At 37.4% G+C, this 16012-nt stretch overlaps 1 protein-coding gene across 1 annotated transcript in view; it reads left to right on the top strand.

Moving 5' to 3' along the window:
* LOC149298185 (rho guanine nucleotide exchange factor 6-like) overlaps positions 1 to 15783 on the top strand; it is a 37447-nt gene extending 21664 nt beyond the window's left edge. The window contains exons 10-20 of the mRNA XM_089487655.1: positions 649 to 795; positions 1235 to 1321; positions 2273 to 2351; positions 2662 to 2817; positions 3298 to 3407; positions 4602 to 4622; positions 8530 to 8623; positions 9576 to 9665; positions 14437 to 14536; positions 14721 to 14775; positions 15661 to 15783. Coding sequence (XP_089343781.1) covers positions 649 to 795; positions 1235 to 1321; positions 2273 to 2351; positions 2662 to 2817; positions 3298 to 3407; positions 4602 to 4622; positions 8530 to 8623; positions 9576 to 9665; positions 14437 to 14536; positions 14721 to 14775; positions 15661 to 15783 — 1062 coding nt within the window. The remainder of the gene's footprint in view (positions 1 to 648; positions 796 to 1234; positions 1322 to 2272; positions 2352 to 2661; positions 2818 to 3297; positions 3408 to 4601; positions 4623 to 8529; positions 8624 to 9575; positions 9666 to 14436; positions 14537 to 14720; positions 14776 to 15660) is intronic.
* The last annotated feature ends 229 nt before the right edge of the window (positions 15784 to 16012 follow it).

Here is a 16012-nt window from a genome sequence, read left to right as displayed (position 1 = left end):
TCCTCAATGAACTGAAGCAATGTTGTAAAGACGAGCGGGCCAAAAGTCCTCCACAATGATATGAGAGGCTCATAAAGTCATACAGAAAACGATTACTTCAAGTTATTGCCAAAGGTGGTTCTACAAGCTATTGACTCATAAGGTGTACTTTTGGTTTTTCTCACACGGCTTCTCCATTTTGCTTTATTTTTGTTAAATCACGGCACGGTGTAATATGTTATATGTTGTTCATGTGCGGTTGTATTTATCTAACTTTTAGATCTGCTAAGGAACAGGTGATTGTTATGGCCTTATATGCAAAACCATAGAATTCAAAGAGGGTATATGTTCTTTTTCACACAACTGTATATCAAAAACATCTTATATTTCATGTTGCTACCCATAGTTATACTTTCTACTTTACCGCCATAGTTATGTGTAATAAACCCAGAGAATATAAGCAATGCAATCCATAGGTAAGCTATCACATTTGGTGAACACAATAAATCTAATGCAGAGTCCCTTATCTGCCCCGGCAAGGGCAGATAGAGTTTGGCAATCACATAGATTGGAGAGCCACGTAGGTTTTGCGTTTGGAACATGACATGGCGTTATCTGAAGAAAGTGGAATGTATTCTACGTGTTAGTGATGTATTCTGTACATTTCAGGCCCAATGTCAGGACGTGCGGAAAAGGAAGCAACTGGAATTGCAGATCCTCTCAGAACCCATTCAAAGCTGGGAAGGAGATGACATTAAAACACTGGGAAATGTTACGTACATGTCACAGGTTCTCGTTCAGTGTGGAGCAAGTGAGGTATGTGTTGGGTCAGGTCAAGCGCTAAATTCAAATGTAGTATCAAGCTGGACCCGCACCCTCTCTTTCAGTGTGAACATTGCTTCTTAACAAATGCCACAGAGTTTTGTTTATGGCTGGGTCCTCTGTTTTTTTAGATTGTAGGTCAATTCTAATGATAAATTCCTTGTAACACAGACATCTACAACATGACTAAGGACAAGAGCCATTTAGTCCATCAGGATGCCTATTCTGTCTGCTGCAACGGAAAGAGTTCAAATATAACCTGGGTTCTGCCAGAGTGTGGAAACTTGTAGAATGTTGATTTGCACAAAGTGTTCATATGATATGGCTACACATGAGCTCTGTTTAATATAAATGCTCATTTCTTTTGGATTTATAAAAATTTTACTTATGTTATTCATCGTATTAATAAGTTTCTCTTATGGCATGGTTGTAGGAAAAAGAAGAGCGATATTTTATGCTGTTTCCAAGTTCAATTTTAATGCTCTCTGCTAGTCCTCGGATGAGTGGCTTTCTATATCAGGTATTATCTAATTCTTTACATGAATAAATATGCATGTTTTGGGGGATTTGTGTTGCTGTTATTGGGTTTATTGGTTCAGGAACAAGTGTTTTGTTTTGGTTTTTTTGTGTAAATTATATTGAAATGTTGCCGTCCTTAGGATTACTTTATTTTCTCTTTTAAGCATCTTGACAAATCGTTTTTCCTTTCTATAAGCGAAAATGTCTTGAAACAAAAACATGTAGTTTAGTTTCCAATAATAAAAGGTAGCTTTGCCTTTTTATGTTACTCCTTTTTAATAATTTATGTTCTGACCATGTGGTTAGTATTTGCATGAAAAATACATTGATTTCTCATCACAACCTTTATTTTCCAACTGCTTTCAGTTTTGTAAAAATGTTGTTATTGTAACATGTATTCTAATGTGTTAGTAACTGATAAGGTAATATATACATTTTTTATTTTAGTTCTTGAGAAATAAAAAGAAAAACAAAAAACACTTTGCATAGCAAAAAGTGAAATTTGTAACCAAATGGTTTGGGTACGTTTCATCAAAAAATGTAGCCATTTTTTGCTGTGTTCATTCAATGATGAATCTCCCTTTTTTATATATATATATATATATATATATTTACTCACAGAGTCAGCCCGGTGCTAGTAACCAGCAGTTTCCATGTAAAACACTTTCAAAAAGATGGTCAGCACTCCAGGTCTTTAAATAGACAATTTCATTTTATTCAAAGTCAAGTCGACGTTTCAGTCATTACTGACTTTCATCAGGACATATATATAATTTTTTTTTTTTTATTATGTGCTTTCCTTAGACATAATTTTTAAACGTTTGACCCATAATCTAGTATGATAAATCGAGTACGGATTGGAGGAAATTTTATATGACAAATATTGCCGTTTTAGCTCTGGAAAATGCCCACAAACGCATACTTATTCCTTCTGATTTTGCTTCTTTGAAAGGGGAAATTACCTTTGACTGGAATGTCAGCAGTTAAAATTGAGGACAATGACATCAATAATCACGCGTTTGAAATTTCAGGTGAGAACGTTCTTTCCGTTCTATGTGGTGCACAATCACAGATTGCTATCTCTAGAAATTTATAAACCTGATTGACTCAAGATGTGAATCACTTTTTTTGTAGTCTTCGTTTGTGGTCTTGAGGGAGTTCTGCTTAGTCTTGTAATATGTATAGATTTTAATACAACTCCATACGTGATAATATGCTTAGAAAACAGCCACTTGCCACACTAGGTATGTAGTAAAGAGATTATTGTGTGTATTCCCCCTCGTCTTGTAAATTAATTGTGTAATTGCACTAGCGAGACTTTCAGTAATTTGTCTGCTTTAGGTCACATGATAGAACGCATCGTGGTGCACTGTAACAGCAGTCAGGACTGTCAAGAATGGCTGGACCATCTTCACCGTCTGACTAAAACATTTGGGTCCCATGCTACCCTGTGTAAAACGCAGTCTTGGACGGGTCATTCGGTAAGATTTTCTGACAGTTGGAGGCACGTATTTAAGGCACTTATTTAATGCTTTGACTGTGTATCCAAAGTTCTACCATACTAAGCTGGGGGAAGATATTGTCTCATGCACACTCTTCTTGAACAGGAAGCCCTCACATGAAGTAAAAATCGCAAGACAATATGGTTCCACATTTGTAGTGTGAAATGTCATCGATTCTTACAATCTTCAGACGTTAATCGGCTACGTGCAAATGTTTTTTAGGTTTTGCGTTAAAACACCATGGGGTTACTGTAAAAATGATAGGGGGTCGTGCAGTAGTATAATGAGATTACAATGCAGCGACATGGCTTCAGCAGCTGGCTGTCTTCCCTCCTTTTAATTTCACTAATGTTGTATTACGATCATATTAGACTCCTGTAATGTGTGAAACTTTCTACTCCAAGTGTTGAATGCGTGTTAACTTTTAAGATTTCAGAGCGAAAACAAGCGGCACCTTCTCACCATTCATTTTCAGTGCTTCCCCGAGGGCCTTTGGAACCAGCCAAAATCTACAAAACCTGGACTTTGAGTTGCTTAAGGCCTGCCCCCCCACTCCGTCCATCAGCAGCATTGTGTTACAAAGAGGTGAGTCTTAGACATAATCTTCACCGCTATGTTTAATATTCCCTTTCTACATGTCTTCAATTAAAAATAAAATAGCGAATTCTGATATCTCTCTCTCCCCCCCCTCCATGTCTCTCCCCTCCATGTCTCTCTCTCTCTCTCACTCTCTCTCTCCGAGCTGCCTCTACTGACAGCAGGAAGCATACATATGTATGCTGATTGCACGTGTTCTGTAGCAGTCCCAAACTACTCAAAGGGAAGCCGGCTATACATCTTTGGCACCAGCAGGAATTAACAACATTGGAGGCCATGACCCAACAATAAGTCATTATGTGCATGTTAAAAATTATCAATGGGAAAGATGCAGAAAAGCAGTGAGCATCTGCTCTGCTCCATCTCAGAAAGTCCTATAATTAGAAATCAATACTGCTTTTGTACTGAGCATTTGTGTAGCCGCATTATGACGAGAAAGGACACCATTTTGCTGCTGCTTTGTAAAATCTCTGCTTTATTACGGGTGTTCTTGTTAAGTACTACAGTTTGTATGTATGGGCCGCAGTTGGGGGACTGCTGGAATATGGCCTAATATTTGCTTCTGTGTATCAGAGATCGGTAGCCTTGACACACCTAATTACATTAAGAAGAAGACAGCGCTAAAGACATACAAGTATTAAATAATAATTCTAAACAAAAATAATGAAACAAATATAGATAAAATACAAAAAATCTACACATAAATAAAAATGTAAAAAAAATACAAACAGAGTATGAATAATAAAATAATGATCTCCAGTACAGCTTGAATTTACAAGCAAAAGAGACTCTCACTGTTGAAAAGCGTTATGCCTGGCCAGGCTATACGCCAACAATGCAGTATCTATATCATATGTTTTATATGTGATGAATAACGGATCTACTTGCAGATTACTTATGTGAGGAGGCTCTTGATCGTATATATTAACGTTACAGAATGTTTTTCTGTTCATGGAAAGCCCGTATAGTAACACCTGTTTATAGTAATCACCAAATGGTCGATTTCCTAGCATGAAAAATAATTTTCAATAGCTTTTTGGTCTGTGGATCTGTTGGTGAACAGCTGTGCTCTCAATGCATATAATAAAAATGAAATAATATAAAATACTTATACGGTCTGACGATTTATATTCATCTGCTGTCTCTCATACTTCTTTTCTTTCTCTACATATTGGTTTTTAGAGGATGTCTTATATCTATAAGGTAAGGGTAGACACATCTTTTATGCCGCATTAAGATTGCTTTCCCCAGCTCCATGTTCTGTCGCTTCTGTCTGTCTTTAGTGCGTAGCAAAAAAATATATATTTTTTGTATGTTATGTTCAGAATTCCACATTCTTTTCTTTAATTAAAAAAGGAAGAAAACAAAATCTGTTAACATGCTAAAACGCAGGCTTCGTGGGATTGCCTTTGCTTTCTGTGTGCCGTTGCATTAACTCTGCTTTGAAGAAGATGGTATGGTTTAACCATTTGAGTGCTGCACAGGTGGGGAGGCATAAAACCTTTTTTTTTTTTTTTTTTTTTTTTTTTTTTTTTTTTTTTTTTTACCCCTCTGGCATTTAAAGAGTTATGTTTTGGGGAACACCATGATTGCATTATGATATTGTAAGGGATGAGTACATCAACAGGTTATTCCATTACTATTCTCTCTGAAAAAGCATTGAATGTTCTAAGAGGAAGAACTAATGAATGGACTCCCAGTACAATGGCAATGGAGAAATCCTTTTGTTAAAAGCACGGCTGCATCAATATTCAACATAAAATACATTTTAAAGGTTTTCAAATCTGGTAGTGGAACATGATCAGAGTAAAGAGCTGGATTTGTTGGTATTTTACCTTTTTCCTAGTAGAAATATTGTTTAATGTAGGATATGTGTCTTGAAACGTAGACACATTATCTTAAAGTGGTGATTGCTGGAGCTGATTAAATCCAGGGGATAATCGGTGTGTAAAACATAGAATAGCCTTTCGTATGTTTAACAGCACCATTTTAATTCAAAGGATTATCTCACATGGACTGAAGGAAGACTGAGCAATCACCTCAAATAGGTCCTAGGTATCCTGATTTTTTTTTTTAAAGGGGCATTGCACAAGTGAAGTAAATGCTCCTTACTCAGGTGGGGAGATATTATAAAACTTCCCATTAAATAATTATATTGAATTATTTATACCACATTTTGAATGTACGCTTTCCATTTTTTAGTGTTTGTTAGAACAGCCACACTTTATTCACTGCTGCCATAAGTACTGGAATCACTGTTGCTTTTACAGCATTTTCTTATATTCATTTTCACTTTTGCGATAGTCGTCCCAAAACACAATTCCACCACTGAAACTTGTTTTTTCGTGACCCACGGCTGCAAACCCCTTTATATAAATAAATGTACTATAATATGATTACAGAGAAATTACTTAAGAATAAATGCATACTTTTTGACAGCCTTTTTGTTGTAACAAAAAGTAAAAAAAAAAAGACAATATATATGTTAACCTGCAATAGTACTACAATTACACCGGATAGATAAAAATTATTTAAAAGTAAACCTAAGAATATTTATGGATGTTAGGAAATAATTGTCTGAAAGATCCAAATAGTGTAGATTCAACCTAGAACTAGGTAGCCTTATCGTCACATATGTATATTTATGTAATGTTTGCCATTTGTAAATAATAGATCAAATGATACTTAATACTTCATGGATTATGAATCTAACCTTATGGGTTTCTAGAAGCTGCTTTTAAGATTTACACAGGCAATCGATTTTCTTTAACAAATTATTGCGTTCAGTTTTTCTAGTTACGTTTTTTGGTGGCAATACTTTTTTTTGTGGACGTTTACCGTTTTTCTAAAGCACATTTTTTTATTTCTTGGTTTTTTTCTGACTTAATATCCACATCATTGTTTTATGCCCCCAAGACAGATGCCAGTTAGTCAAAATGGTCCACGTTCTCTGCTGTGGCTGTAAGACCTTTGTACTCTGGGGTGTTATGAAATAACAAGACATTGAAAAAGGCCTGAGGGATAGAAGCCTCTAGTTAGCAAAATGAGTTTTATCGCTCAATGACGTAAATAAAGACATTCAGGTTTAGTTTTCCTGGATTGATCGAAGGACGTAAGGCACTAATGATTCTTTGGAACACTGAACACACTGTTCTATAGAGATTTGATGACACTAAAAAAAAAACATCTATGGTATAATATGGTTCCCCGTACATTGGCAGTTCCCCTCTCATTATCTCTCCTACTAGGAGTCTGATGGTAATTTATTTATTACCTGTAATAAATGTATTTATTACCTGCCTTTAGCAGTGTCACCCTTGTTAATACTAAGAATTGGTTGTCCTTTCTATGCCCATGTGGTTCTGACTTGTAATTTTTGTTGATATATTTACGGTTTCTGGAAGTCTTATTGTCCGCAAGTCACTAGTCTTGAACCTTTAAACTAATATTCACGTGAGGGTATCTGTATCACTTTCCCTGTTCTTGGCTCCTTGCAGTGTGTAGTGCAGGGTACATCATACAGGTACACTTATATTGGCTCCCTTCTCCTATAATGCCTGATGAGGTTGGAGAATACATGGCAAGGGATCTGAGACCATTTCTCCACACAAAATCACTCCAAATCCTTCAAATTTGAAGGTTGACTCTGATGGACTCTCCTCTTCGGTACACAGGTTCACAGGTTTTCTATGGGGTTCAAGAACAAAGAAAAGGAACCCCAGCACTCCAAACAGCTTCCAATCTTTAGGATACTTTATTTAGAGAAAGCAAAAAAAAAAGCAACGTTTCGGCCAAACAGGGCCTTTGTCAAGCTTGAATATTATTTGTCCCTCCATACGCCACGGCACATTGTTTTACAACATCATTTTAATTTCTACAGTGTACCTGTGTGGCACTTCTACTACTATCTGTTTGTGCTTTGCATTATGACATGCGAGCTCCAGCAGGCACGATCAAGACATTTCTCAAAAACCAACAACTAAAACCAGACAGGAAATAAACAACACATCAGCCAACAAGTGATGGCTTTATGATTATTATGTAGTTTTCTTATAATCACCAATTTACGACAGTAGCTTTCGGCTGAATGATCCTCCAAGACGTCTAATTTTTTTTAACTTCTTAAGTGGCTGTTGGAGGTCAGATAGAAGACAATAGAGGAATGCAGGAGATATATTTTTTTACAGTAGGTGTAGAGGACCAATTTTATGGGACAACTAGTTTATCTGCTAGGCCTTAGGGATCTGTCATGGTTTGGTGGAACCCCTGATTATGCCATCAATGAGACCAAGAAGTGTATATCGTGCTGCCAGAGGGCTATGAACTCATCAGCTGTCATCAGACTTCTCCCATGCCAACAGGAATATACAGTAACCCTGCATGCATAAAGTAGATATGACATTCCAGGACCAATGATTAGAGACCAACTTCTCCTGACTTTAATGGAGCCTTTAATGGACTTTAATGAATTGTTGGGTAATTGCTAAACAATAACACACACAATTAAAATGAGCAATAACCTGTGCTGTTGGAGTGAGCAGATTGTTCTTCTAGCTGGGGACTCTTGTAATGTTTGGCAGCCAGAGTTGTAATGTAAATCTACAGTATACATTTTATAGATATCCTTAGTCTCTCTTCATCCTTCCAATGTACATATTAATGTTAACTCCTTTTTTAATATAGGCTGGGCTACCCCTTCTCTTCAGTGGTCCTTCAGTCTTTTTCAGGATGTGATTCTCGTACTGGGAGTAGTACAGTTGTTGTACCTGTGTTCATGATTCTTTCTGGGCCAGATCAAGAAAACCTTTGCTTCTTTCCACATATGTGATATCATTGCCACATTGTTCACAACGAATGCTGGCAAACATGCAATAATCTGCTGACTTTTAAAGTGTGTATAATAAATGAATAACACAACCTATCTCAGTGCTGTAAAGCCATGTGGTTCGTTGTGTTATGATGCACTTGCTGCTTTCTTTCTACTGTATTGGATGTGATTCGACAAGTCTATGCACTTCTGCACCACACTGAAAGGGTTGAACATTGTCTGTAATTGTAAAATGTAAGGTTATCCTACAAAGATATGTGAGTAAATTCTTGGTTTCTTCAGGAATCCAGCAAAAGCCCCAAACCAGTGAAGAAATTTCTTCAAAAACGGAAAACTGAAAGAAAGCCTTCTGATGAAGACTCTGGTTTCAGGAAAAGTATGACGTTATTATTGGTATTATTATTACATATTGCCTTACATTGAAAGAGCCCAAGCAGACTTAAAAAAAAATGGGACCGTTAAAAATAACATTCAAAGAGCTAGCTTACAGTCTAATAGGAAATTTAGGGGGTAATGAGATAGAAGTAGAGGGTCTGCTTCCAAAAGGATGATTTTACTGTAGAGATGCTGATATTAAGGGATTTTTCTGAGTCTCTGAATAGTTGGGCTTATAGTTTAAATCTACAGTAAGTAGGAGACAGTCTAACCAAACATTGTATGGCCTTCCAGAGACCAACTACAGCATGGGTAAAATCCTTAGTACGCATGTGAGAAGAGATGATAATGGTAGGAGAGACGCAAGTCATGGTTGGAATGAAGGAGATAAGAGCAGCATTCTTGAGGGTGTACTAACCCTCATCACCAAATGTTTTTTATGAGCATTTCTATTTAATTTCAAATAGAGAAATGGCTCTGAGACTTAAGTCACGGGTGTTGATAGGCTCTGCTTAAGAGTCTTGGAGTCCGTAGTCTTTTCTGAACTGAGCCTGGGAGATCATGAATATAGGATTATACATTGGGTTGGGAGGAAAGATAAGAGTGTGCATATAATATGATTTGCGAGTGATCTGTCTGTGGTGTGGATAGAGTCCTTGTGCGTGGCAATTGGTGATCTGTTGGTTTTCTCAGTGTATTATAAAGGGCCAAACCGGATGAGTTTCTTCTATATGGGTGCTGGTCCTGTAGAAGCTATGTATTATGCATGGCCAGCTTGGCTCTTCTGGCAATGGAAGCTCACTGGGGTCAGCCCTTTACAATGCATAGTGATAATCACTACGTTGAAATATCCCACTTTACTTCAAATTTGGTTTTGCCAATATGCTGAGCCGTAGTATAATGAATACGGTTACACAGATGTGAAATGATAGCTTTGTATTTTTGTTTCACAGGCACTATTGCCTTAGAAGAAGATGCACAGATTCTAAAAGTAATCGAAGCATACTGCACAGGTGCCGGCTTCCAGCAAAATCTCACTTCGGGTGAGTAAGTAGAATATTGCACGGTTGAAGGCTACAGCTAGTAAAACCACTCATTCAATTTATAACTTTCCAATGTTCATGTTTTTCTACTATTACTATTCTTTATTATTATTAATGTTACCAAATGATTTGCATGGCAAAAAAAAATGGTGCTTTGATTTGGCACAAGGAAGGCACAATTAGCACAGTAACCCAAGGATTATACACCTGGTTTTGACCCGAATTCTCTCGTACTTTAACCTTACCCAGGTCTTTTTTATTTTCATTGTGCTTGTGTGTATCATGAGGGTTCGCTTGATTACAGTGAGACCCCTTCATATTTGTTAATGTTCCAGAGGGCCACATCCATCCCTTAGAGATTACCCTATAGTGTACTATTTTTAATACTACTGGCTTAAGTATACTTGTGTGCATGTAGTGCTAGGGCAAAAGGAGGTTGGGGCAATTTTGAAAAAAAAACAAACACCATTCTCAATTTCTAGTTTACCTCAAATGAAATCTTAATTTCAGCAGTTCTTTAAAACCATTAAAACCTTTCAGAAGAAATGGCAATATGCTTTCATTAGTCTTTGCTTTTAAAATCTCCCCCCCCCCCCCCCCCATCAGTAGGTCTTTGCATAGTCCTAGAATTAACGATCAGCGTTGACTCCTTTTACGTTCTACTGATTTAATGATTTTGGAAAATCCCGGTTGTGTTTTGTCTATGCTGTGTATCACATTAGAAAGCTATGCTTGCATACAGATGACTTAATTCTGAACATTTGTGCTCCTTGGCAAGTTAATGTTTTTCATAACGTTTGCCTTAGCCTGTCGATTCTAATCTTGTCATTTACCCTGAATATATGTAGCGCTGCACAAATAATTGGCTCTATATAAAATGAATGAGCACCGGAAGGTCATGTGATGCCAGCGCTCAGTCATAGAAGTGCTGGCAGCAGTGGAGGTTGTCGGTGCGCATCGCGCAGACGTCCACCAGCTGCCAGAGAGGAGCATCCGGGTTCCCTGCAGTGCTGCGGGGGCTCTGGATCTTGGTCTTGTAGTCAGACTTCTATAGTGAACTGGTGCTATGGAGAGACAGGATCCATACTGTTCATTATTTGTCTATAATAAAGTGTTGTATGGTCCAGTGGGGAAAACTGGGAACAGTATTTATACTTTCCACAAAAATGGCAGAATTACGATTTGAAAGGGTTAAAGAGGAGAAATGTGAGTATCGATGTGAGAGATCATAATCTGTGTTTGTTGCATGCACAGGAAATCTAAATATCGTTTTTTATCAGTATCTATGCCATATATAGACATTTTTTTTCCACACTCAACATGAATCATTGTGGTTATTGTTTTAAGCTCTGATGATGCATTGTGTCGTTCGCAAGGGCAGTGGGGAATTTAATCAAATGGGACGTTATTGAAAAGGCAGATTTTAAGACTGGTTTAAATTGGAGAAAAAGGTAAAAAAAAAGAAAAAAGGAATTGATTCATACATAGAAATCAGGAGTCATGTCAATGATGTTCCAGTAAAGAAATTACTATCAATATAGTGTTTCATCGTATAGGATTATTCTTATGGTATGTGTAGCAGAACACGTTCATAGCACACTATAATGTGAAAGTAAATTGCGGTTTCTTGTAAAAGTTTTTACCGTCCACAATCTAGTAGGCAGTCAGAGGATTAGCCGCATTTTTTAGCGTGGGGTCCTCTTATTTAACCCCTTAATGACAATTGCCGGTCCTGGCACGGCACGGAAAAGCATGTGCTTTACGACAATTGACGTGCCAGGACCGGCACGTCTTTAAACGGGTGCAGAAAGCGATCTACTATCACTTTCTGCACCCAAAAAGCGTTGCTGAATGCCTCGACCTCGAGGCATTCAGCAACGCCGCGATCGGCACGAAGGGGCCATCTCTGGCCCCTCCACGGGGCGTCAACATCCGCCATACTTTGTATGGCGGCGGACGCCCGTTTTAAAAGCGTTTAGGAGGCGATCGACGATCGCCTCCTAAACTTAAATGGTGTCGCTGGAATGCCTCGATCAGGAGGCATCCAGCGACACCAAACACTAACCTTTTGATGGGCTGTGACCGCTCCGGAGAGCGGTCACAGCCGCAGCTGCCGGCAATCTTCGCCATCAAGGAAGATGGCCGCCGTCCTGTAACAGGAACCACAAATTTTAAAAGTTCGCTAGATGGTCCAGACCATCTAGAGAACTTTGGCTCCACTTGCAGGTTGAATACAGGTACTGCATTCACCATGCAAGTCAATGGAGCCCAGCTTTCTAATCACAGTGTGATTAGTAAAAATAAATTAAAAAATAAAATAAAATTAATAATAATTAGAAAAAAATAGTAAAAAAACAGTAAAATGTAAAAATCATTTCCCACTGATGTCACTATCAGGGGAACCTCCAAGTTGAAAAAAAATGTTAAATTTTTTTTAAAAAAAAATAATAAAAAAAAAATATATATATATATATAAAAAATATATTTTTGTGAGCAAGTCCTAAAATTAGCATATTAGCTTAAAACAATTCTCGCATGGAAAGAGTTAAAATACTGGCATATTAAATGCCCGTGGGGTGTCTACTTTTAAAAAATGTATGATTTGATGGGGTAAATTGAATGGGCCAGGTTCAACAACGTCCCAATTAACACGGGGGGAAGGATGGCCACACATCTAATTTCCAATTAGAAAAATGCACACGTACCAAATGTGGCCTTTTAGTTCCCCCAAAAAATGACACACCCATGCATGTGGGGTATCACTGCACTCAGGAGATGTTGCTGAACACATTATGGGGTGTCGTGTGACAGCGGCATATACCAGGAGCTGTAAATTCATACATAAAGTAGGTGTGTGTGGGAAAAATACACACACAAAAATATTACTGCAAACTTTGAAAAAATGCTGGTGGTAAAATATGTGCATGCAAAGAGTTAAAATACCAGCATTTAAAATACCCTGTGGTGTCTAGTTTTGAAAAATATATGGTTTTGTTGGGCACACTGAAATGGCCTGGCTCAAAGATGTACCAAATAGGGCACGGGCAGTGGATCCACAAATGCCAAAGTTCAACATTGAAAAAAGCGCATGCCCCAAATGTGGCCCTTTTGCCCCAAAACAGCCAGGCAAAATCATTCATGTGAGGTATCGCTGTACTCAGGAGATGTTGCTGAACACATATTGGGGTGTTTTGTGATAGTGACATATACGAGAACATTTTAATTCATACCTGAATTAAAATGTGTGTGGAAAACCAAATGCAAAAAAATGACTACCACAAAGTTTGACAAAGACTGGTGGTAGATATGGTGCATGGAAAGAGTTAAAATACTAGCATTTGAAATACCCTGGGGTGTCTAGTTTTCAAAAATATATGGGTTTATTGGGCACACTGAAATGGCCCGGCTCAAAGATGTACCAAATAGGGCATGGGCAGTGGATCCCCAAATGCCAAAGTTCAACATTGAAAAATGCGCATGCCCCAAATGTGGCCCTTTTGCCCCCAAACAGCCAGGCAAAATCATTCATGTGGGGTATCGCTGCGCTCAGGAGATGTTGCTGAACACATATTGGGGTGTTTTGTGATAGTGACATAAACTAGAACATTTTAATTCATACCTGAAGTAAAATGTGTATGACAAAACAAATGCAAAAAAATGACTACCATAAAGTTTGACAAAGACTGGTGGTAGATATGGTGCATGGAAAGAGTTAAAATACTAGCATTTGGAATACCCTGGGCTGTCTAGTTTTCAAAAATATATGACTTGATGGGGTAAATTGCATTGGCCGGGTTCAAAGATACCCGAAATGGCACATGGGGGGAAGAATTACCAGATTTGGAAAAAATGGCTTTGAAATAGCAAAACGCTACCTGTACTTATTGCCCCATAATGGGTAGAAAAAAGCAAAAAAACATAAAAACATTGGGTATTTCTAAACTCAGGACAAATAGTAGAATCTATTTAGCAGGTTTTTTCATTACCTTTTATAGATGAGTAAAAGATTTTTCAACTAAAAGTTAGAAACAGTCATTTTTTTCTAAATTTTTCACCATATTTTATAATTTTTTTAATAGTAAATAATATGATACAATCAAAACAATGTCATCTAAAGAAAGCCCTTCTTGTCCTGAAAAAAACAATATCTAATGTGTGTGGGTTCAGTAAACGGGAAAGAAGAAAATTACAGCTAAACACAAGCAGCGCAGAAATGTTAAAAAGGCCATTGTCACAAAGGGTACAAAAAGTAAAATCAGCCTTTGTCTCGAAGGGGTTAAACTCATATTGAAAATGCTGATGGGTTCTATGCATATGATGGCAAGCAAGTGTATGCCACATAGGGGACACCAGGGAGGCTTTGTATTTTAAATTATATTCTGTTTATAGTTAAATACAAAGCCAGTGACTGCCCTTGGAGAATATTCTCCCTGATGTGGCATACACTTGCTTGCCATCATAGACATAGAACCCAGCATTATCAATGAGTTTAACTAAGAGGCTAATTCTATGCCCATGTGATTTGCATAGCTTATTATTATTATTACACTACATTATATTTATATAGCGCCAGCAGATTCTGCAGTGCTCTTGCAATAAGGGACAGTGAAAATATTTAACAAAGGTAATTGTCATTTTAAAATGCATTAATAGATACTGGTACAGAAGAAGAAGCGGATTGTGCTCTTGTGAGCCAACGATTTTAACCATATATTATACCCAGAACTATTTTCTTACTTTTTTTCTTTATTTTTTTCCTTTTTTCTTTAAGGGCCTCGCAAAGATTCAGCTCCACAAGTTCTGCTTCTAGAAGAGGAGAATCATATGATTGAGGAGATTAGAAGCAATGGCCAAACTGCTACAGAAGACAAGTAAGATTGGATAACGTGCTAAATCCTGTGCGCTACGTTCATGGGAAATAATAACCCATTTAAATGTTCAAGGAGCTAAATCATACTTGTCGTGAGTTCCTTCAAAGATTACAATAATTGTTTTAGGTCCCTATAATCACTAACGCAGCTTAGATGCTTTCCAACTATTTTCTTCTATTTACAGAAGCCTTGTAGATACCGTCTACGCATTGAGAGATGAGGTCAAAGAATTAAAACAGGTGAGCAGATGCCCTGTCGTTTCAATATCTAATAGATTGTGTGTGTGTGTGTGTGTGTGTGTGTGTGTTTAAAAGTTTGTATTTTTTTTCCTGTGAAAGAAAAACATTCTGTCCAATAAACAAAGTGGATCAAAAATACAGTTTAGATGTTGTTAATGATGTAAGGGACTATTGTAGCTGGAAATGGTTGTTTTTTAATGTAATATATTCATAGGTGTACTCAGACCCTTTTTGACAAGTGATGGGAGTGATTCCCATCGCTCCTGTGTTCTAATGGCACATTGTGTTCGCTAATCCAAGTTTAAGCTTAAAAACTGTTAGTGTGTGTGTGTGTGTGTACTATTTATATAATATAAATTGTCAAAAGGCGAGGCATGCTAACCAATGTTTTGGCCTCTGATTTATATGGATGGAGAACTCACCTAGTGAAACAGTAAAGCTTAACGTATATTTTTTTCCTTACTAGCAGCAATTATCATTAACCCTTTGTAACTATATATAGAATGAATGACAAAAAAAATGCATATATAATATTTAACAATTTTTTTATGTACTTCTGATTGTGATGATTGTAAGGCATTGAGTACTTTGGACACTCGTGCACACTACCTCTGATGTCCTGTTTTCTATCTTGGTTATTAAACGTGTTGCAGGGATGGGGAGGACAACTGCGTGCTGGAAAAGAGAATTTTATATTAACAACTTTCAAACTGCTGTATGTTATATAAAAATCTGAATATTGACTTTGTATTTAAAGTTATGAGCAAGCACCTTCCCATCCCTCCCACTTGTAATACCTTCTATTTCTCCCATTTATTGAAAACTGGAAACATTATTTCACTATTGTAATCCTGTCCTGTGTTCATCTTCTCGTACTCTCCTCAGGAGAATAAAAGAATGAAGCAAAGCTTAGACGAAGAACAGAAGTCAAGAAAGGACCTGGAAAAACTGGTCTGGAAGATACTGAAGCAAACAAGCGAGGGGGCGCGGGACGAGCAACCACATTAACACACCGTCCCTGGATGACTTGTGTATGGTGGATAAGGCGATGCATGCCTAACAGGAGTCTTGTAAGGCAGGGGTTGGTTTACTTGTCCTTCAGCGGTGGTTCTGCAAGCATGTAATCTTATATATAAACGCGATCATGGTCGCGGGAATATTTGCTGTATGTTTACACACTGTATGTGTGGGTTTTTGTTATTTTTTTTTTATATATATATATAGCTTTCTGGTACTG

This window comes from Sceloporus occidentalis, unplaced genomic scaffold (genome assembly GCF_023333645.1).
Source record: "Sceloporus occidentalis isolate IW3139 unplaced genomic scaffold, rSceOcc1.0.p SCAF_34, whole genome shotgun sequence".
NCBI lineage: Eukaryota > Metazoa > Chordata > Lepidosauria > Squamata > Phrynosomatidae > Sceloporus > Sceloporus occidentalis.
Note: the sequence above shows the minus strand (reverse complement) of the source record. Positions and strands in the feature narration are given on the sequence as shown.